Here is a 23,029-nt window from a genome sequence, read left to right as displayed (position 1 = left end):
GGACCTAATCTGGAGTTACAGTTCCTGAAGCCTGAGAACTGTGAGCATTGGACATTGCCTTCTGATACTTCAGAAGCATCAATATTCAAATAAATACTTCCTATATGCATTGATCTATCATGTGCTGCACATCACCCCACAACACCACTCTCCTAATTTAGGGATAACGTGTACACACCCCAGGGCAGAGCTAAGCCTTCCAAATTAAAAAGGCATCCTAATGTAGGAGCATCCAGGTACTGCAAGAAAAGGGACTTGACTCATTTATCACTTTGTTCAGAATAGATCTAGTAGCATGGTTCTAAGAAACAAATTATGTGGAATTTGAAATTTATGTACAAATAAAATGGAAACACACAAGTGTTGCTCTTTGGTCAAGGTAATTTTACACTAATGCAATAGAAGTTTATTTTATAGAGTGTTTCATATCCTAACAATAACCCAAACTAGAAAAATAAGAATAAGAGCAATAATAGATACAAACAGGAGGTGCAATATGTTTGCAGCTGAGCTGAAGAGCAAAGAAAAAATAAGCTGTAGAGGGGATGTGACAAGGCTGTAAAACAACAGCACTAAATAAGTATGCTGGGGCTGATAGGCCTCTAGGGAATATGAGTGTGGCGATGTTAAGGTTTTAAAGTGTATTTGTGTGAAATGCTGAAAGAAATATAGTATTATGACTCATGGGTTCTATAATGTTTCTAGTATTGACAAAGAGAAATATATAATTCAGGAAGTTAAAGTTATGCAATATAAGCCCTGCTCCTAAAATTCAAACAATTTTGTAATGCTATGTTCAACCTTTTTTTTTTTTTTTTTTTAAAGCCCCTCAAGTCATAGTGATTTGAAGAAAGAATCCTCTGTCCTCAACACTGCTAAATCTCAAGGAAGATATGGGTCAACGCCATCACCTCAGCCAAAACTCCTTTCCCAACACCCACTACAAAAGCAGGGAAGAAATAATATGGATCAAACTCAGGTTGTACAGAAACACACAGCCAATGGAGTAGTAGCACAAAACCTGATGGAGTGTGAGGACAATAAGTTACCTGATCATAGCACCAATACATCAGCTCAAATTTCAGACCCTTTAGTCAACAGTAGCTTACTAAATGGGGAAAGAGAAAGCACTACCATAGACTCATTGTCAACTACAACTGCCTGTGAAGGACAAATTCTTAATAGCTGCTGCAGGACTCCAAGCAGTGGTATATTGCTACCATCTGAAAAAGAAACTGTAGAAACAAATATTGATGTAGAGGAAAAACAGAATGATGAACTTGACAAGCAAGACCAGCTTGTAGAAGCAAAGGTAAAATAATACATTAAATCGTTTGTTTATGGCATATTGCTATACCAGATGTTTTCATTAGCTGTTTTGTGTGTTTGGGGAAAAAAAGGGAAATTTGGTTTTGTGTTGTTTCTAAATTTGATTTTTTTTTTTACCAGCTTTGCAAATACATAAAAGACTTATTAAACTTTCAGCAGGAATTAGCATTAAAGCGTAGGTACAGAAGTGAAAAACTTATTGAATAATCAGTGGCAACTCAATCCTCTGCTGTTCTCAGAAGTGAAAATAAACATTGGAGGCTTCAAGACACCACTAAATTGATACTTTTAGGCTGTGACAGTACACCCAAATCTAATCCCAAACATGTACCATAGTGATGTTAACATAGATTTTTGGGGTCAGAAGGGACCTCAGTAGATCATTGAGTCTGATGCCCTGCCTTTGTCAGGAAAGAGCGCTGGGGTCAGATGACCCCAGCCAGGTGCTTCGCCACTCTCCTCTTAAAGACCTCCAAGGTAGGGGAGAGCACCACCTTCCTTGGGAGCCCATTCCAGATTCTGGTAACCCTTACCATGAAGAATTTCTTCTGATGTCCAGTCTGTATCTGCTCTTTGTCAGTTTGGCTGTTGTTTCTAGTTACCCCAAAGGGTGCCCTGGTAAACAGAGTATCTCCTATTCCTTGTTGCTCCCTGCTCCCCCCGATGAAATTTTAGATGGCCATAAGATCACATCTCAGTCTTCTCTTGTGGAGGCTGAAGAGATCCAGATCTGTCACTCTCTCCTCATCGGGCCTTACCTGCAGGCCCCTAACCATATGAGTAGCCCTCCTCTGGACCTTCTCAAAGTATTCCACATCCTTCTTGAAGTGCAGTGCCCAAAACTGTGGCTGCAGCTGGAGCACAGGCCTGCCAATGCCACATAGAGGGGAAATATCATTTCCTTAGACCTGTTTGTGATGTACCCTGCTAATGCATGATAGAGTGCAGTATAAAACTGCAACATCTGGAAGACCTGGAGGTAAAACAGTTGGAACTTAGTCTAAGCATAGCTCTCAGGACAGGACTGGAAAGGCAATGGCAAGGTATTAGGATCCCCTAGTTAGGCATAAGGAATACAGGGCTCAATTTATTGTTGGAGAAGATAGCAGAACTATACCGGGATGAGTTGGATGTTTCCCACCGAGCACACTTTTTAAAAAATTAAGCTGATATGTATAGGCAAATAGGATATTTGTTTTAGAAAATTCAGTTGTAAAAAAAAAAAAAGCCTTGTTCACAAATAATGGAAACGCATCCAACCCTGCTCTTTATATCCATGGCCAGGTGAGTCTGAGGTTGTGCTACTTTGCACAGTGGGATCTCTTGAAACCTCTGGTAACTGTAAGAGTAAAACTTGGAAGTTGAGCTACATGAGAACATAGTAATATAAGGCCTGTAACAATTAAGTACTGCTGCAGCCATTCTGTAAGGGACAGTAGTATACAAATGACTGGACATACACACGTTATCAGTTTGCAGTGTTTTGCATTTTATGAACTTAAGGTTGGAGGCTTTCATGATTTTGCACTACATTTCTGTATAGGTCTGCCAGTCTACACCACTTGTCTCTGTTTTTGAACCGTAAAGTTTTCATAATTTGTTTTTGTTTTGACTTATCAACCTTGAAGACCCAGCATATTATTGGGCATATAATCCAAAGTAGGTAGTTGTACTAAATGCATTTTGAGAATAAGTTTTGCTTGGGGAAGAGAAGTCTCAAAAATGTTCACATATGCATTGTAAAATATCTTAACCTGTGACTGGGAAGTTATTTTTAACTGATGAGGAACATAATGATACCATCTGTGGATACATCTGATGGGAATGCAAGGCACCTTTGCCCTACCACGCCTTCCATTATTATCTTTGCCTCTTGTTCTGCAAAGCTTGTTTCCCTCTGTGTGGCTGGTTAGGTGATTACAGCACACTGGATACCCCTTGGGTAGTGCAAGATGGAAATCCAAATTATGCAACAGGTGCTGGCAGTACTTACAGGAAAAGGCAGAAATGGGAAGCTGTTAGGACATAAAATACAGGAAAGAACTGGGCAAATGACAGGAGGAAAAGTTAAAGTGAGCAATCGCATCTAAGTCTGTCCTTGGCCTCTTGAATGACCAACAGATGTTATCTGGCCTCTCCTGACTGAACAGCAAAGGTATCATATTTGAATGGACTATAAACAGTATTGCTGTAGGTTTCTAGAAGGATGGCAGTAGGATATTGGCATGGAAACAAATTACTGCAGGGTGCGGCACGGTGTGAATTTAGTATGTCAGCTATCATGGTAACCGCCCATATGCATGCTCTTGTCTCGCAATAAGTTCACACACCAGTTTACCTTACAGTAATTTGCTTGTGTGTCTATGCCTTGAAGTGTTATGAAACTGCAGGTTATGAAGGATTATAGAAAAAATGAGGGCAAAACTCAACAAAGAATTGTTTTGATTGTTGTTGCCAAATCAAGCCTGCATGGGTCTTGCTGAGTCTCAAAATAATTACACAACATGAAAATTGTGAACTTGAAGTATTGCATAGCAAAAACCATTTTAAAGGGCTTCAGAAAATTGTCATGCTTGCCAAGGCAACAGCAACTGTCATGGGATTTTGTTTTTCTAAAATCTGGTGACTGCTCAAGGTGTTCTTGCACAATTCAATGAATGTATTGGAGAATATTTTGGCAGAAAGTTTATGTTAGAATTAACTAAGGAAAAGAAAACAAATGTATCAAACTTTTTAAAGGTGGTCTAGATGGAAAGTAAGGCTATAGATTATTGCCTTTTAAAACTCACTGATGTAGTCCTTGTCATGATAGTGAGGACACTGCAGCATCAATGTCTTAGTCTTTTTAGCTGCTGCCTCAAGAAGCTCTCAGTTGCCTGCTCTTTTTGTCCAAACACTGCATGGCAGATGCTATAATTCAGTGCTGGTGCCTGACAGCTTTCAAGTGTATGGCCTTTCCTCAAGTTAGTCTTTCCACCTTGGCTGTGCTCTGTCAACAGGATCTGTACCTTCATTCTGTTGCTCAAACAGCAACTCTTTTGGAGGCCTGTTATTAGTCAGCTCAATAAGTGTGCCTGAGCCAGTGAAGGCTTTATGGCTCATAGTTTCCATGTATGATGACTTGGCTCTAAACTGTGTTTTGTTGTTGGATGCCCTATGATGTTGCTATCCAACTTCTAAGAAGCCAGGATCTGCACACCCTGTAGGACGCATCATTGTAACCCACAGGCATTCCCCCACTGCATTGTGGTTGCCCCCCTGCTGCACCATGTGTGCAGGCACCACAGGCTGTGCCATGCTACCCCATACGGCAGGAGCATGAAGTGGAAGCCATAGGAGGAAGGGAGAACCTGGAGACTCCAGCTGCACCAGATACAGGGAGCTGGGTAAGAGCCTGGAGAGCCACAAATGACCCTTCATGGGCCATATATAGTCTGTGGGTCACCAGCTGGACAGCCCTGTTCTGTGCCATGAACATTGTCCCCCAAGATTAGTCTTACACTGCTGACTGATGCTCTCCAAGGACCTGATGTGGGTTGGTAGTGTGGCCTGAATTTCAGTTGTATATCTTTTACTAGAACGTTTACCTGACAGTGTTCTTTTATTATAGCTTTCAGCATTGCCTTTACTTAAGTATCTGGAGAATTCACAGGCATTGTGGATATTAACGTAAGGATTTTATGTTTTACGTTTCTCAAGGTGGAAAGGAGAGTTTCTCATGAAATGAACTTTCTGCCTGAAAGGACATACCCTTTGTCCTATTTGAGAAATAGAGAAAGCAGCTCATCTTTACTTCCAAGACCCTGCTTCTGCAGCTTATCTTCCCTCTGAGCATCAGCAGTGTCAGACCACTGCTATATTTCTCTAAAGGAAGAATATTCACAATGTCTTCTTTTCAGCACCCAGAAATGTAGTAACATAGTCTTTGCTTATTGTATCTGGTCTCCATGGTTTCTATATTCCTCAGAAACGGGTGGTATACAGGAAATTGCACAAGGATGTTGTAACACAATGGCCTATCAGAGATGGCAAGAGTAAAACAAGCTATGTGATAGTGTGCCCAGCTCCTAGGATATTTATCACTAATCTTCCACTATTTGATGTTTTTCCTTAAGAGTCCCAGCTGCTGGAATCAAGTGACTTCAATGAAAACAAAAGTTTTCACAAAAAGTACATTTGCTTGCACAAAAAGCTTGTGATCCTGAAGCAAAAATTATCTAAAAGTCTTTAAAAAAGAAGTGTAAAAGAACCCTAAATGTGTGTTTGTTGTGGAGGGGGGGGGTACACCTATATTTTAGCCAATTTCATGATGGTCTCTCTTGGATGAAATTCATATTTTGGAGTTTGGCAGTAAGAACAGTATAATAATCATAAATTTTAGTATTTTTCTCTCCATCTATTTTGCTATTTATATTAGACTCTAAGCTCCTTGATGGAAGAACTGTTTCTGAAAAGGAAAGGATCATACTTCGTTTCCATCATAGTTTTTAGGCGCTGTTGGGAATGCTTTGTCAGTACTAGACTAGTCTTAGTTTACTGTGCTAAGACTGACTTAGATCAACTGGAATGTAGGGTACCCAGAACATTTGATTGAAATATACCCAATTTGTAAATCTCCAAGGTCATGAAAAAATACCTAAAGTCTGTATATGTTATGAATATGGAAGAGCGGATGTTTTCATGCTTCAGCATAATTTCTGATTTCAAGAACCTTTTAAATGCACACGAAGAAGATAAAGGAAATAGTTTAACAGTGAAATGATCCTAAAATTGAATAACACTAAATTTGTATTAAGAAATATGTACCTAGAACCATATAAAATATTTATTTTTAGGCTCCATATATAAGCTAAGAATTTGCAGTTGTGTTTGTTACATAGCTTTTGCCAAAGTTGTGTTTTGGTTAGGGTGCTTAATGACTTTGAACAGTGACTTGTTAAATGTCTGAAATCAAAAAGTTACCCATTCCTGATTGCTGCTGTGAGAACTAATTAGTTATGGTAAGTGTCTGACAATAGGCATGTCTACGCCTACGTTAATGCACTGTAATTACAATGCATTTAGTTTAGTACCTGTAATAATAGGTGCTAAACTAAATGTGTCATAATCAGCACTACTGCATATTAGTGCCAGGGCACGCTTTTAAGTGACACTAATGTGCAGTAGACTTATTCTACTGCACATTAGTGCATTAGCTTGTTTTTTTCATGCCACACTAATGCGCAGTAGAATTAGTCTACTGCACCGTTAGCATCTTGTGTAGATGTGCCCAGTAGTACCTTTTAAAAAAATTTAGGCTAAGTACAGACAGTCAAAAAGCCCAAGTTTGAATCAATGAAATCCTTGGAGGTTCCTCTAAACAGCATAGATTGAACTGATAAGCAAGTGAACTGATGTTCACTTCTTTGGACAGGAAAAGCAGCCAGCGACTCATACCAATAGCTGGGGCATGCTAAAGCACATCTCCCAGCCTGCTGGTCATTGCAGAGAGTGGGGACAGTAGAGATGTGTGCAGGGTGGGGCCCAAGCAATCCCAAGCAGCTCTTTGCAGGCTGGAACTCTGCCGGCCTGCAAGGGAAAAGACATGGTTTCCCATGTTTTTCTCCTTTGAGGGAGAAAATCTATTCTTAAAGTTTCTTGATCCATTTTTAAAAGTTTTTCTTGACCCTTTCATATGTTCTTGTGACCCACTTTTGGGTCATGACCTACAGGTTGAGAAATGATGTACTAGACACGTGGAGCTAAGAGTTTGGCTTGGCCTTAGTTGTTAGCACTGTTCTGTAATTCTGCTTTCTTGGCTTATGTGGAAAAAGAAAATGGGTAAAACTTCCAAAATTTACCTGAACTAGGAGCTAAACTCTAACATTTTCCAAAATATTCTAAAATAGTTATTTTTCTAAATATGATTTGGGCACTCTGGTAAGTGTTGCTCCATGCTTGCCCATGGAACACAAGGTGGAATTGTTCAACATTTGGAATTCTACAGCTTCAGTATCAACATTTTATATATACCATATGCTATTTACTCCTTTCTGTGTTATTTCTAATATCACACGTTATAGTCGACTTCCTGCGGCTATGTCAGACCATAAGCTTAGGTAGAACTCCATATTACAATGAATGTAAAATCCTGCTTAAAAAGATGCCAAATGGCCGGTGTTACATTATCGTTCTTGGTATCTTGGTTTGGTTTCACTTTTGTTGCATAAGATTTCAAGCTTTTTTGCATTCAACTGAAAGGAATGTAATTACAAATCTTTGCTGTTTGCCAAATATTGATCAAAACTGAGAGAGGATGAGCAGTTTTTAATGCAATATGCTTTCCTTATCCTATAAAAAAACAAACAAACTTCCATGGAGCATGAAACCAGTCATTTTCCCGAAATGTTTGTTTCTCTTGCCTCTAATGCATTTTAAACTATTTTGCCAGCTGAAAAAAGATAACACACACACACACACACACACACACACACACACACACACACACACACACACACACACACACACACACACACACACACACACACACACCACACACACCCCCCCCCCCCCCCATGGAGGCATTGTTATAGCTCCGTTGCATTGAACTGTAAATGTAAAGCATAACTAAAATCCCCTTTCACCTTTTTAATGGTTGAATTTGGTCATCAAATTTTAATATGCTGGCATTTTTCCCCAGTAGCTAGAAACTCCAAACATATCTGATTCATTTTCACAACTCATCAATTAGGGTTGACTTCTTGAAAATAAGTCCTAAGAGTTATTTCCTCTTATTCACATAGGCAGGAGAAGGCTGGGCCTAATGGGGCTTAGTCTCCCAAACTAATTTTGCAGCAGCCGGCAACGGCAGCACCAGGGTGCTTTTGTCCTACAGTGCTAAGCTGCCCCGCTGCATGTTCTTCCACCTCCAGCACATGCCAGCCCCACATCCCCCCAATAATATTGACTCCTGCTACTACTGCTTATTCATGACCTTCAGAAATGCTGCTTCCCTTCTTTTACATTGTCCAGTCTGAATTCCTAGCTTTACTGCTCTTACACCCAGCTCCAATGGTAAGGTACCATTGGCAAGAAGAGATGGGAAAATTAGTCTTGGGCTGTAGGGGCATTGAATTGGGGCTGGGATGAAGGGCATGTTAGGATCTGGTGAACACAGTTGATGTAAGCTAATACAATGGCATCTGAACAGATTCTCATTGTGCTACTGCTTAATGCTGTGGGGAGTCCTTCAGCTATACACTGAACATTTGAAGATTAGAAAGCCTTGGAATGATCTTGTAAGTAAAGCAGCAGGCAAAGAACTTCAATCACTTCTATTTTGAATGGGATTTGTTTATGAAAAGGATAAAATGGTAAGGCAGGAAGTTTTGGCTCAATAATCAGCGTGTGATATATATGGAGTTACAGGTTGGGGAGTTTTGACTCAGACGTGTTTATGTTCCTGATGGATTTGAACCCAGAACCTTCGGCTAGAGGATCTTGTTCTTCTGCATAGGATTATTTTGCTCACCAAATTTGGGCTCAGGGAGGAATTCAGATGGGCACAGAGTGTGGGGCTTTTGCTTTTTCTTTGTACTGGGTGACATGGTCATCACCACAGTGGCAGGGCATTCATTGCCAGTGCTCTTACCTCTCCTGCTTTTACCCATGGAATATTGTAGGGTGTTGTTGATGTTTCTGAGGATGTGCTTTGCAGTTGTTTCTGAGGGTTTGAACTGGTGATTTTGGTGATTACTTGGGTAAATTATCACATGTCAATGTAGGTGATTGGATTTATTGGCCCAAGAGTGACTTTCAAGTCCTGTTTTCATGCCTAGGCTAATATGTGCCCTGATACGGAAACAGTGGGTTGCCAGAATGCAAACCAGTTTTACACCGCTGCTGCCTGTAAAGACCCCACCACACTTTCTCTGCCATTGTCCTCAGAACAGGAGCACAAAAGCAAAGGGGAGCTAAGATGGGATGTTGGCGGTAGACTTGAGGGTTGGAATCTGGGTTGTAGTACAGGAAATGGGGAAAATGATATGGTGTGCCGGGAAGTTATGGGTTTGTTTACATGGGAAACATCAGTGGTACAGTGATATCTTTACAATTATACTGAAAGTGGTCTCCACATGGACACTCTTGGGTCCAAGGCACATGAACAACTAAATGCAAGCTAAATGATGGTAAGGGGCAGTTGCCTTGTGGTAATTGCCCTTGTGCACACTCTTACCTTAAGTTTAGCCCAGTAGTTTATCCCTGTTTCATTGAGGGATAAACTACTGCTGCCACTAATTTAGTTTGTTTATCATGGGGTAAAAACATACATATAGGTGCATCTGTGGATTTATGATAAGGTGAGGTTGGCCTTCCTGACTGCATCCCCACACTGCCAGACCATGTTCATCTTGGCATCAGTGATGACTCCAAGATCCTTTTCTGCCTCTGCACTGATGAGAAGGGAGTTCCCCAGCCTGTAGGTATGGTGCTGGTTCTTCCTCTCCAGGTGCATCACCTTGCACTTGTCAGTGTTGAAACCCATCCTGTTCTCATCTGCCCACCAGTGTAACCTGTCTAGGTCCGATTGTAGCCTATTCCTTCCTTCTAGCATGCCCACATCCCCCCACATCTTAGTGTCATCAGCAAATTTGAACAGGGTGCTTTTTACCCCCTGATCCAAGTCACTGATGAAGATGTTGAACAGTGCGGGCCTGAGGACCGAGCCCTGGGGGACCCCACTGCCCACATCCTTCCAGGTCGAAAATGACTAGTCCACCACCACTCTCTGGGTGCAGCCCTCCAGCCAGCTGGCGACCCATTTGACTGCGTGGGTGTCGACACCACAGTCCCCCAGTTTTTTAATGAGAATGGGGTGAGAGACAGTGTCGAAGGCCTTCCTAAAGTCCTGCAAGACTACGTCCACTGCTACCCTGCATCTAAGGATTTGGTGCCCTGGTTGTAGAAGGCCACCAGGTTGGTTTGACAGGACCTGCCTCTAATGAACCCATGTTAGTTGCCCCTAAGCATAACCTCCCCCACTGGACCCTTGTAGACATGCGCCAGAATAATTCTCTTAAAAAGCTTACCCAGCTTACTCAATTCAGATTGAAGTAAGACTAACTGGCCTATAGTTTCCTGGGTTCTCCTTCCTCCCTTTTTTGAAGATGGGAACTACGTTGGCCCTCTTCCAGTCCTCTGGCACCACACCAGAGCACTGCGAGTGCTTGCAAAGGTGTGCCAAGGGTCCCGCACTGACCTCAGCTAATTCCCTCAGCACTCTGGGGTGGAGATCATCAGGACCAGCTGATTTAAATATGTCCAGTCCTTTCAGAAGTTTCCTGACTAGATCCTCACTAACCCTTCCCCATAATAGGGAATCAATAAAATATCTATAACTTTGTTGTTTTTTTGTCTTATTTGGATGGAATTTGCAGGGATGGTAGACTCTGCAGAGAGACTGAAGCCTGCCAAGTTTCAAGAAGATTGGTGCTGGGGTTTGGGGGGAACTGCACCCCAAGTTCTTCAAAGCAAAACTCATGTCACATGTATGTGTTACAACTGCAGGGATGGTGGCCCCTGGTGAGGCCATGAAGCCTGTCAAGTTTCAAGAAATCGGTGCAGGGGTTTGGGGGGAACTGCACCTCCAAGCTATGAACAAGCAAAACTTGCGACTTGGGTGACACGGTGTGTGTTAAGGCGCAGCAGGGTGAAAGCTGCAGGGATGGTAGCCCCTGCTGCGGCTATGAAGCCTGCCAGCTGCTGAGCAGATGGGTGCAGGCTTCTGGCTTCTGGGGCCCTGCGCCTGTAGCTGCTGACAGGCAAAACGCATGACATAGGTGCTTGTGGGACTGACTGCCTCTGTCTTGGGGTGTGGGAGACACTACTGCAGGCCTGGCTGCTAAGCTGCTGTGTTACCAGTTACCAATCAATTATGATTCACTTAGGGACCAGCTCAATACACAGTTGCTAGCTAATGTAGCCAGTTAATTACCATCAATTAACACCTGCAAAACCAGGACTAAGGAAAGGAAATAATACAGATAATCAACTGCCCCAAGGCAGACAGTTGCATAAACACCCATGGCACGAGTTTTGCCTGTCAGCAGCTAGGGGTCCAGGGCCCCAAAAACCCCCCTGCACCGATCTCCTTGACAACTGGCAGGCTTTGTGGCCTAGCAGGCCTGCAGCTTTCATCCTGCTGCGCCTCAACACACACAGGGTCACCCATGTCACGAGTTTTGCTTGTCTGCAGCTTGAGGTGCAGTTCCCCCTAAACCTCTACACTGATCTTCTTGAAACTTGGAAAGCTTCATGGCCTCACCAGGGGCCACCAACCCTGCAGTTTTGACCCCCCTGTGTTGTAACACACAGACATGACAGGGGTTTTGCTTTTAAGAATTTGGGGTACAGTTCCCCCCAAACCCCTGCACCAATCTTCTTGAAACATGGCAGGTTTCACGCTCTTATCAGAGGCTACCATCCCTGCAAATTCCATCCAAATAGAACAAAAAACAGCAAGGTTATAGATATTTCATTGATTCCCCATTATACCCTATGGCCAGATCTCCAATGCGGCTCCGAAGCTTCGGAGCCGCTTTAGCTGGATCAAAGTGGAAACCTGGTCTGGAACTCTGGATCGGATCACGACCATCCGAAACGGCTGGATCCAAAGCTGGATTGGATCGTTGCCGACTCTCACAGACCTAGTGGAAACTGTCAGAGTACAGCTGGGTGCAATGGGAAGATGTTTCAAAATGCTTTGTGTAGAAGACTTGTAGGAATGCCACATAATGTTATTTTTGCAAACACAATCCACAAGATAAACTCAGAGATTTCAAATAGAAATCTACAGTTCTGTTTTTTTTTCATTTTTCATAACAAAACCCCCTTTTTTTTTCCTGTGGTCAAAAGGGTGAAAACTAAGAGCTGGCATTCTATCCATAAGCCTATCCACGGGTGCCTTAAGTCTAAAAAGGGTGAGAACCATTGGTCTGCACTGTTGGTTAAGATTGACTTCAAGGGTGCCCTCAAGCTCATACCTGCCAACCATCTGCCCTGGAAACTGCTAAGCTTGAACCCTCCTTTACAGTTGCAGTCCATGCTAAACCCAGAAGTTTTGACCTGAGATCAAGCCTCCTTTTAGCTTCCCCTCCCTGCGGTGTGTTTGGAACTCATCCATGTAGTACTGGATGCACAGCACTAATCCTACAGCTCCCTGTTCCTGACTTCCAGCCTTTCTGCACAGTGCTTCTCTCTCTCCTGCCAATAATTGGAGCCAAACACAGGAGGAAAAACAAATAGTCTGTGCAGTGTTTCCTAGAAGGGCTTCACTCAAGGAACATGAAGCACAGTGTGCAGCATGTGCAAGGTAAAATATATAGATAGAAAAGGGTGGGCCCATAGGAGCTGAGCTAGTTTGAAGGTCACCCCTAAATATTTGCTTACAATGTTTGGGGCCTCCAGGCAAAGCTGCAGTAATACTCCCCTTTAACAAACCTATTCCTTTCACTGAGTGTTTTTTTTTGGTCTTCTCTTAATTAGATTCTGTAATATATGAACATGTGCGCTAAAATGGTCTCCTGAAAATATGCATGAATTAGTTCTTCCACAGTGCTTGGACAAACTGGCTTTTTCAAATAATTTTTTTTGCAAAGAAACTAACAAATTACAGGTTCTTTCCTTGTAACTCCAGATACAAGATTATCTGTAAATTTATCAAATGTGCTTATGAAGAGTTTGCTTCTAGGGCTCTGCTGTGCTGCTGACAATACATTCGTAGTAAGAATTCTGTTTTATGGGCAACAGTATTGATGTGGTAAGACTGTCCTATTTGAAGTCTGTGCATACTGAGAAGGCTTGTCATGCAGCACTGAAGAAGGTGGGGGGGTGTCATCTTAATGGCTAGCTTGTTCAGAAAAGCATAAGGTTTTGTAAGCAACAGCTTTCTTTGTTAGATGCTACATTAGATGCAGCAGTGTAATTTCTTTTAGTGCTAAAGCACAGGTCTAAAGTTCATTTACAGTGAAAGGGTAAGATGGCACTATTAAAATTACAGTAATAATACTACAGCTTCATGGATGCTGCATAAAAATGACCTCCAGACCATCCTTTGAGGAAAATCTTTGTAGCTGGGTGTCATTTAAAGGATACCTACTGTGAAAATGTGTGAGAATTTCCAAAGAAGCAGTGCATTCTTCAAGGCTTTCTCTTGTATTTTTTTTAGACTTCTGTTTAACAGAAAACTTGGAAATTGGTTAAATTTCCTACAAAATGAAAAATCCAGTTCCTGCATAGGTAGGGTTAATTCTAACTCCACTAATTGCAGCTAACAGAATCTGTAAGCAGTTAAATATAAAATGTTATGTACAGTAATTTTGAATAACAAACTAACTTATTCAAAGAACAGTCAGTTTGGCCAATTGTAGAAACAGAAAGAAAATAGATGAATCCATCTGGCAAATTATATAGATTAGTTTAATCTAGCTTTGACGTGTTAGTTGTTTCATTATCAGGATAGCAGGTAAATGACTAGGCAGGAATTTGAGTGTTTTGGTACTCAGTATACCTTTGTTGCTCTGTACTGTTCTTTTTACTTGTATCCTGCTCCTAATTTTTTACTTCCTGGTAAAATAAGAGTCTTGTGTTGCATTGGTGTAATTTGGGTGTGCACACCCAAAGAAAAAAAAGAGAGAAGAGAAAACGTGGAACTGGAATAGATTTATCCTCTTGAAAATAAGATAATCTTACAATTACTTTTCATCTTACAGTTTTTATGATTAATGGCCTGGCACCATCAAAGAGACTTTCTTTTTTTTTATATATATATATATATATATATATATATATATATATATATATATATTTTTTTTTTTTTTTTTTTCTTTCCAGGAAACAGATGAGCAGAAACTTCACAAAATTGCCAGTGAGCTTTTGCATACAGAAAGAGCCTATGTCAGCCGACTTGATCTCTTAGACCAGGTAAATTTGCTTTAAAGAAATATTTCTTAGTTCATTTGTACTACAGTGCATATACCTATGTGTATAATAAATCTATGGAGGGATTGTATTTTTTTGGCTTTTACTAATCCTTTCACCTACGTAATTGTTTATAATTGCTACTTAGTTTTAGGTTTTCTTTTGCAAGGGTAATTTAGGCTGCTCACAGATATTAAAAAAACAAAAACCAAGCTTTCCTGGAAGAAGCACTGTGTTAGTTTGGCCTGGCTCTGCAGCGTCTGTATAGATCAGGTACTTCAGTGGGGCTTTTTGATGCTTTTATCTAATAGCTGATTCAATCACCTATAGATAAAAGTGCCAAAAAGCCCACTAAAATGCCCAGTCTATACAGACATTGGGCGAGCCGGGTCCAAATAATGTGATGCCTTTTCTGGGTATGAGCTAGGCTTGCCACAGGAGCCATCAGGCTTAAAGTAAAGCACTGTTTTTTGTTTGTTTGTGTTTTTTAATGTCTGCAAGCAGCCCTACTGTTTGCCAAGGATATCAGTCGCTTATGGACATAAACCAGGTAGAACCAGGTGAGCAACAGCAATGTAGGTTTCTCTACCAGCAGGGCCAGGAGCAATCTTCCCTCTATGCTGATATATGTCTTGGTCTGTGCTGAAACTGCCATCAAGTGCATCTATTTATAGTGGACTGTGTTTGTAATTCCCTGTGCCCTAAGAACTGTACTGAGATTACAAACAATGTAAACCACTGCACTGTTTTAGGTGGTTTGACTTTGCTGATATTAGATACCCAATCTGTGTTCTCTTTTCTTCACCACAGGTTATAACTAATTCCCAGTACATAGGAATTAATTTTGCTGTGGCAGAAGAGAAGAGCCCTTGTATTTTCACTGCCTCAAACTATATTTATCATTTCTTTAAATTTTAGATAACCTGCAGCTCTCAAATTCTCTCTTTTAAGCTTCTTACCCAGACAGGTGCTTGTGTTGTGCATCGCTGGGTCAATTGGCACTGTTCTTTATCTTCACTGCATCTTTACATTCTCCTGGGTTAATATGGGGGCTTGTTGATAAGAGTGCATGATTGAAAAGTCTAGCGGCTAGCTGTTGAAACTGCATTTGACTTCCAGTGCTGTTTTATAAGAGGCAATTTATATAGTTGTCCTACCTCAATACATTGTATAGAAAGGAACCCATTCTGCAAATTAGAGCGTTTGTTTTAGAGAAGTAAAAACATTATGGTAAAATGTTTGATTTTCTTTTAGGCTCTTCTGGGCAACATGGAAGTACTTTCACTACCCCAATTTTCAGGGGCATTTCTGCAGGCTAATAAAGAGTGGAACAAAATTCTGACAAATTAGCTGGCTGACAGCACTTGAAGTGACCAGTGTTGTGGGAGGAAAGGAAAAAAGGAAAGACTGAGTATTCTGGTTCTAAATGTACTGAAGTATAAAAATGCCAAATTATATAATATTTTATATAAGCATTGATAAATATTTACCAATATTCACTAATACTCTGCACAAAACCAAAGCAATGCAGGCAAGTCTTAAAGTTTATGGCTTAAAAAAATTAAGTGGTTTAACATTTAAAGTGGGATTATCCAGAGTTCCTGGCTGCAAATCCTTTGTTCAAACCACAACTACTGAACTTCTGAGTGCTTCTAGGAGATGGCATCTCTTATATGTTGTACTGACACAAGTGGTTGCAGTAGAACAAAGGGTCTAATGAGCACTGGAGCTGTGTTCTGCTAAATGCTAGCTATGAATACGGTCTCCAGAGATACTGCATTTTAGGAAGGCAGTATACAAGCAAAGTGGTCAGCAATATGGCTGGAAAACATTATACTTTTTAAATGTTTTGTGAGACTGTTCTTTGGACAGCAAAGAAGTGTTAAGGTGGTGAGGTAAGAGTATGAAGGTGGGGAAAGCAGGAAATGAATAGGATGAAGGGCAGGGAAAGGTCAGACAAGCTCTTCCTCTGTCAGATTGAAAGCTGAGAGTCCAAACTGAAGAAAAGCAAAGTAGCAACATCACTGGTGGTTAAGCGGCTCTAGAAGTGACTTGCTCCATTCTCCTCTCCTTCTTTTGCTCCTAGACAGGGTGATAAGGGGAGTTTCAAAGGTGCTTGAGGCTGTGAAGGAGGTGCAACTATCCTGAAAGCTGGAAGGGGGAGAGGTTTGGGGAGGAGAAAAGTGTGCGGTATATGAAAAGAGGGGTTGGCAACCTGCAGCCCGCAGGACAGATCTGGTCCACGGAGCTTTTTGATCCAGCCCGTGGAAATGAAGCTTTAGCAGCGTTCCATGGTGGGGGCTTCAACAGCTGTCACTTGCCATGTGCTGGTGTGGGGAAATGTGGTGGTAGCAGGTGCTTTCCCTTGTGAGCACAGGGAGAAGAGCAGTGGCAGGCGCATTTCCCATGCCACTGGTAGGGCAAAAATTAGCTGTGGTGCCTGGGTCCTAGCACCTGTCCTCCCATCTGCCAACCCACCTTTGACCTGAACTGGGTCAGTCTGACTCACTGCCTGAGAATGTTATCATCCCCTGAACTAAATGAGAAGAGGAATGCATGTCGTACTGTTAATTTTGGGGATTTTCTCCTTTCGCAGGGGTTTTATTCCAAACTCCTGGCAGAAGCTAACCGGGGTTCATTTCCTGCTGAAGTGGTTAATAAAATCTTCTCTAACATTTCATCAATCAATGCCTTCCACAGCAAATTCTTGCTTCCAGAGCTTGAGAAAAGAATGCAAGAATGGTAAGTGGTGGCTTAAAGTGATCACTAACTTCTTTATTACTCACAGATATCAACATTGTTCAGGGACTACCCTGAAGAAGTCACCTTCTCACCAACAAGTTCCAATCCCTGCAGGTTCTGTGGTGGAAAAACACCCGCTACCCTCCTGTTCATTGGCATCTGAACTGGCAATTATCCCTAGTGTTCAGCATGTGAGTTGTAGTTCCCTTGGCTTCAATGAACCTACCTGCATCGTGAAATCCTTTGCTGAATAAAATAACCCTTAGAAGATTACATGCTATCTGGTGGATCTGTCACTTGGAATATAGGAATGGGTGCAAATGAATATATTTTCAGAGGTTACTGCAATGCCTCTTGTAAGGCAATGCCTCGTGTAAGGCAGAATCTAGCTCATGTATGCAATGTTGTAATTTAAGGATATAGCATAACTATGCTATACCATAGCATAACTAGGGGTGGGTGAGAGGCGCACCAGACCTGGGTGCCAACTTAGGAGGTACTCCAGAATCGACCCCTCCCCATGGAGTGAGTGCATGCCTTGGCATCAAGAGCAGCTCCACAGCATTGCTCTTGCAGCAGCAGCCAGCACACAGAAACCCTGCTGCTGCCGCCTCAGCAGAGCATGTTGTGGCAGCAGCAGTAGTGCAGCCAGGGATTGTTTGGGAGTTCCTTGCATAGGTAAGCCTCCTGTGCTTCTCATGGACTTGCACGTGCCTGTCCCTACTCTCAGAACCCTGTTTGTTATATGTCTGTTTGAGGCAAACAGGCTAGTTAATAGGAGAGTTTGCAGTTTGAGGTCCCAGTGAAACCCATGAATTGGTGCAGATTATATCATCATAGAGGCAGTGTGTCACAGCTCCAGTTGAGGTCAGCTCACTACCTAAGATACCCTAGCTGTTTGTTTAAGCTGTTACCTGCTCTCTGCCATCTCACAGCAAAGTGCTGTGGCAGCAGTTGGCGATCTGCTACTCTAGAATAATTATCTGTCTCAGGGTACACGTAGGGGTACTTAGAAAGGTCGTAGGGGGTACACGCTGGCAGGTGGAGATGAAGCATGCGTCTCTGTACAGCAACATCTCCTCCAGCACGTTCCCACTCTTAGCCTCTTATGTGGGGTAGGGGGAGGTGCACGCCGGGTGCTGCTGGCCCCACATGGCACATTATGGCATCTCCCCACCCCAGCTCATTCTCCTGATTGGCTGCCGGGCCGCCACCCTCAGCTGATAGCCGAGAGTAAGAAAGCGCCATGGCCACCCCCTTCCCACAGAGCGTGAGGGTGTGAATGGCGGGGGAGGAAGTGCAATCTGTGCCCACCCCTGGCAGCATGGGGGTCGGACTAGATGATCTGTCTAGGTCCCTTCCGACTCATCAATTCTATGATTCACCCTGACATAACCTAAAACTTTCCAACAGATCTGAAGTAATTGACTTCGTGAGTCTTCATTTCAGTTGAGAAGTGTGATATCTCTCTTGAAAGGGCAGCTCAGAGAAATGCTATTCAGTAAAGGGAAATAGGGGAATAAGAATATTTATAAATTCTCGTTTTACCTCTGTGTGTGTGTGCGCGTGTGTGCGCACGTGTATGTGCTGCACACTAGTTCTTGTTTAGCAATAGTGAACTCTCTAAATTAGGGGTGTAAAACTCATCTGTCCCTGTGGGCTGGATGAGTGACCTGGAGCCAGCCCATGGGCCAAATTGGACCAGTGGGCCCATGGTTTTCTTCCCGTGCCCATGTTGGTTCCAATGTCTGAGCTGTTTATTCTGTCCACTCAGGGATCTCCAATGTGCTGTGGAGCAGCCAGTGCAGGCATTGTGTAGAGCCAGATTTGAATGGCTGAAATAGGCACCATATGTAACTTGGATCTCAGAATTCATGCCACGTAGTACAGATCTCTTGTTATTTTTAGGTTTTAAACCAGGAATTTTCTTCTACTGGACAGACTATGTAATGTAAAGTTATATTTGTATTCTTGTCTGTAGGATTTTAACTCCAAGAATAGGAGATATTCTGCAAAAGTTGGCTCCTTTTCTCAAGATGTATGGAGAGTATGTGAAGAACTTTGATAATGCAATGGAATTAGTGAAAACGTGGACTGAACGGTCACCTCTATTTAAATCCATTATTCAGGACATTCAGGTAATGCAGGGAGGGGATTATGGAAAAGCTCAAGTAGCATGTGTGCACATGTGTAGTGTGTGCATGTGTGTGTACACAGTATATATGTATGTTTTGAATATATGATACTATACTTCCTCTTTAAAACTTTCTTCCAAGGCCTTTAGCAGAAGGCATGACTTCTGTTTTGTCTACTTAATGTCAGGGGTTTTCCTTTTATGCACCCTTTCCACATGTTTTTTCTCTTCAGTGAAACATTATTTAGAGCAACTCATAAATGCAAAACCCTAAGAGGATACATTTCTTTGCCTCTTTCTGAGCTAAAAATGTGTTGTTTAATTTTTATGTTTTAATTGTACATCACAGCCAACCAACCTGTACATTCCCAAACTTTCATCCTAGCTAGCCTGAATGTAGTTTTCTAGAACATCCAGTTTTGATGCAGATGTTCAGTCCCAAGTGTTGAGCAACTAAAGGTGAAGCTGACAACCATGGGAATGAATTTTTTTTCAAGGGTCTAATTTCATCACTCCACTGCCCTCTATTGATGGTTTAATTTTTTTTGGCTGAGATGTAGCACAGGTAACCTATCTAGTTTACAGAGCTGAAAAAAAAAATCCTACAGTGCAATACAATTTTAGCAGAATACAGTGGTCCTCAGCAAGCAATTTTTGTGTGTTACTTTTAGTGCTAATATATGAAATGTTTCTAAAATAGCTGAAAGATAGCATTTCTTATACATGTGTGTATTATTACAGTCCAATTTCTAAGATGACTGTGCCTTGTTTGTATGTACTATCATAATGGCCCCCTCTACAAGTTACAGGTATCATGCATTTGACTGGTTAATTGTCCCAGGGGTCAATCCTGGGGCTGTTTTCATTTAATATCCTCATCAATGACCTGGAAGATGACATAGAGTGCACCTTCAGGAAGTTAGCAGAAGTTAACTGCCCACTCAGTGGAGGCAGTTACTCCCCCATCCCACCCCCTGCCCCCAGGCTGGGGGGGTAGCAGATATGCTGGAGGGGAGGGCTAGGATTCAGAGAGACCTAGACAAATTGCAGGATTGGACCAAAAGGAATCTCATGAGGCTGAACAAGGACAAGTGTGAAGTCCTGCACTTAGGACAGAACATGCATCAGTACAGGCTGGGGGCTGAGTGTCTGGTCAGCAGCTCTGCAGAAAAGGACCTGGGGGTTAGTGGACAATAAGCTGAATATGAGCCAACAGCGTGCCTTTGTTGCCAAGAAGGCTAACGGCATACTGGGCTCCATTAGTAGGTGTGTTGCCAGTAGGTCAAGGGAAATGATAATTGCTCTCTATTCAGCACTGGTGAGGCCACATCTGGAGTACTGTATTCAGTTTTTGGGCCCCCCACTACAGAAAGGATGTGGACAAATTGGGGGGATTCCAGTGGAGAGTGACAAAAATGATTCAGGGGGTGGGGAACATGATTTACGAGGAAAGATTGAGGGAACTGGGCTTATTTAGTCTAGAGAAGAGAAGACTCGGGGGATTTAATAGCAGCCCTTAACTACCTGAACAGGGGGTTTCAAATGGATGGAGCTAGACTGTTCTCAGTGATGGCAGATGACAGAACAAGGAACAATGGTCTCAAGTTGCAAGGGAAGTTTAGGTTAGATATTAGGAAGAATTTTCTCACTAGGAGGGTACTAAAACACTGGAACAGGTTACTCAGAGGGGTGGTGATCGCTCCATCCTTGGACGTTTTGAAAACCTGGCTAGACAAAGCTTTGGCTGGGATGATCTAGTTGGGGATGGTCCTGCTTTCAGCAGGGGGGTTGAACTACATGACCTCCTGAGGTCCTTCCAACCCCAATTTTCTATGAATCTATGAATTTCCTTGAGACCATCTATGTGTGCAGAGTAGCAATCACACAATAAAAAGCTCCAACCATCTATAAAGTTTCATAGATGTCATAGCTGTTAGGGCTGGAAGGGACCTTGAAGATCATCAAGTCCAGCCCCCTGTCCCAGGGGCAGGAAGTCAGCTGGGGTCAAAGGACCCTAGCAAGATAAGCATCCAAGCGTTTCTTCAATGAGTCCAGAATAGGTGCCTGCACCACATCTGGAGGGAGTCTATTCCAGGTCTTGGGGGCTTGGACAGTAAAGAAATTTACTTATGTCCAGCCTAAAATGGTCTTGTAGGAGTTTATGACCATAGATTAATAGATTATAGAGTCAGAAGGGACCCAGTGAGTCATTATGTCCAACCCCCTGCCCCGGCCAGGTGATTGTCAAGCCTCCTCTTGAAGACCTCCAGGTTAGGTGATAGCACCACCTCTCTTGGAATCCCATTCCAGACTCTGGCCACCCTTATTGTAAAAAATTTATTCCTAGTGTCAAAATAAATCTATTCTCCACTAGTTTGCACCCATTATTCCTAGTTGCTCCCTGGGGCGCTCTGGTAAATAGCGCATTCCCAATTCCCTGCTGACCTCCCCTGATAAATTTATAGGCGGCTACAAGGTCACCCCTCAACTCTCTTTTGTATAGGCTGAAGAGATCCAGATCTCTTAACCTCTCCTGGTAGGGTCTTTCACTGAGACCGCTAATCATGCAAGTCGCCCTCTGCTGAACCCTCTCCAGATCCTCTGTGTCCCTCTTGAAGTGTGGTGCCCAAAACTGGACATGGTACTCCAACTGCAGCCTGACTAATGCTGCATAGAGGGGGAGGGAGCGTCACCTCCCTCATTGGACCATTGGTCCTTGTTTTTTCCTTGGGGTGCTCTGGTGAACAGATGTTCTCCCAGTTCCTGATGAACACCCCTTGTGTACTTATAGGAGCCACCAGGTCACCCCCGAGCCTGGACTTTTCCAGACTGAAGAGTCCCATGGCTCTCAGCGTCTCTTCATAAGGCCTGTTTTCTTGCCCTCTGATAATGCATGTGGCTCTCCTCTGGACTCTCTCAAGATTCTCAACATCCTTCTTGAATTGTGGAACCCAGAACTGGATGCAGTACTCCAGCTGCGGCCTCACCAAGGCCGAGTACAGCAGGCGGATGATATCCTGAGATTTACTTGAGAAGCATCTATAGATGCAAGCCAGGGTTTTGTTTGCCTTACCAGCTGTGACATCGCATTGCAGGCTCATGTTCATCTTGTGGTCAATCATGACCCCCAAGTCTCTTTCAGCAGTGGTGCTAGCAAGCGTAGGCCTCAAAAATGTGTACTAACTTTATAGCTGGTGGCTATTGAACTTTATTTTGCATGAGTAACAGAGTCTAATGACTATTATTCTCATGTTAAGCTAATTAGATATTTGAGCACAATAGTTACAAATATTCAAAAATCTAAGGAAAAACATATTGAGTTCCTTGATCCTTCTATTTATATAAATCTTTTTGCTGGATAAAAAGAAGATACACTAATTCTTGATGCTTCAAGTGTCGACTTATTTATTCTTAAAGCAAATAGAATTGTAATTATTTGAGTCAATAGAGTAGTTGAATTCAGTTCATACCTTTGCAAGTGCTTGTATATGAAATCTACTTTGTAGCCCTTTATAAAATATGATATTCCTGTGTTAGACCTGCCAAAGCCTCGTTTTATCATGGGATGGAAAAATATTCTCACCTGCTGAGAGGATGTTAATGTGTTTACAATTCTACAGAAGCAAAAAGTCTGTGGCAGTTTGACATTGCAACATCACATGCTAGAACCAGTACAACGCATTCCACGCTATGAGATGCTTCTGAAGGACTACCTAAGGAAATTGCCTCAAGATTCCCTAGACTGGAAAGATGCTGAAAGTAAGTATTTTCTGGATTGTGTGCTGGTTTAATATATAGCAATTAAAGCAGTAATGAAAGGCTGCTGTAAAATGTAGATAATCTAGCAAGCACAAGAGGAAGGAATGA

General features: G+C 42.3%; 1 protein-coding gene across 1 annotated transcript in view; it reads left to right on the top strand.

The window, feature by feature from the left end:
* Window positions 1–23,029, top strand: part of FGD4 (FYVE, RhoGEF and PH domain containing 4) — a 193,424-nt gene that overhangs the window by 153,432 nt on the left and 16,963 nt on the right. The window contains 5 exon segments of the mRNA XM_090043331.1: window positions 826–1,312; window positions 14,200–14,289; window positions 16,883–17,028; window positions 19,010–19,166; window positions 22,783–22,921. Of these exon segments, the coding sequence (XP_089899457.1) occupies window positions 826–1,312; window positions 14,200–14,289; window positions 16,883–17,028; window positions 19,010–19,166; window positions 22,783–22,921 (1,019 nt within the window).

The sequence above is a fragment of the Crocodylus siamensis genome, chromosome 4 (genome assembly GCF_052110815.1).
Source record: "Crocodylus siamensis isolate JL-2025a chromosome 4, ASM5211081v1, whole genome shotgun sequence".
NCBI lineage: Eukaryota > Metazoa > Chordata > Crocodylia > Crocodylidae > Crocodylus > Crocodylus siamensis.
Note: the sequence above shows the minus strand (reverse complement) of the source record. Positions and strands in the feature narration are given on the sequence as shown.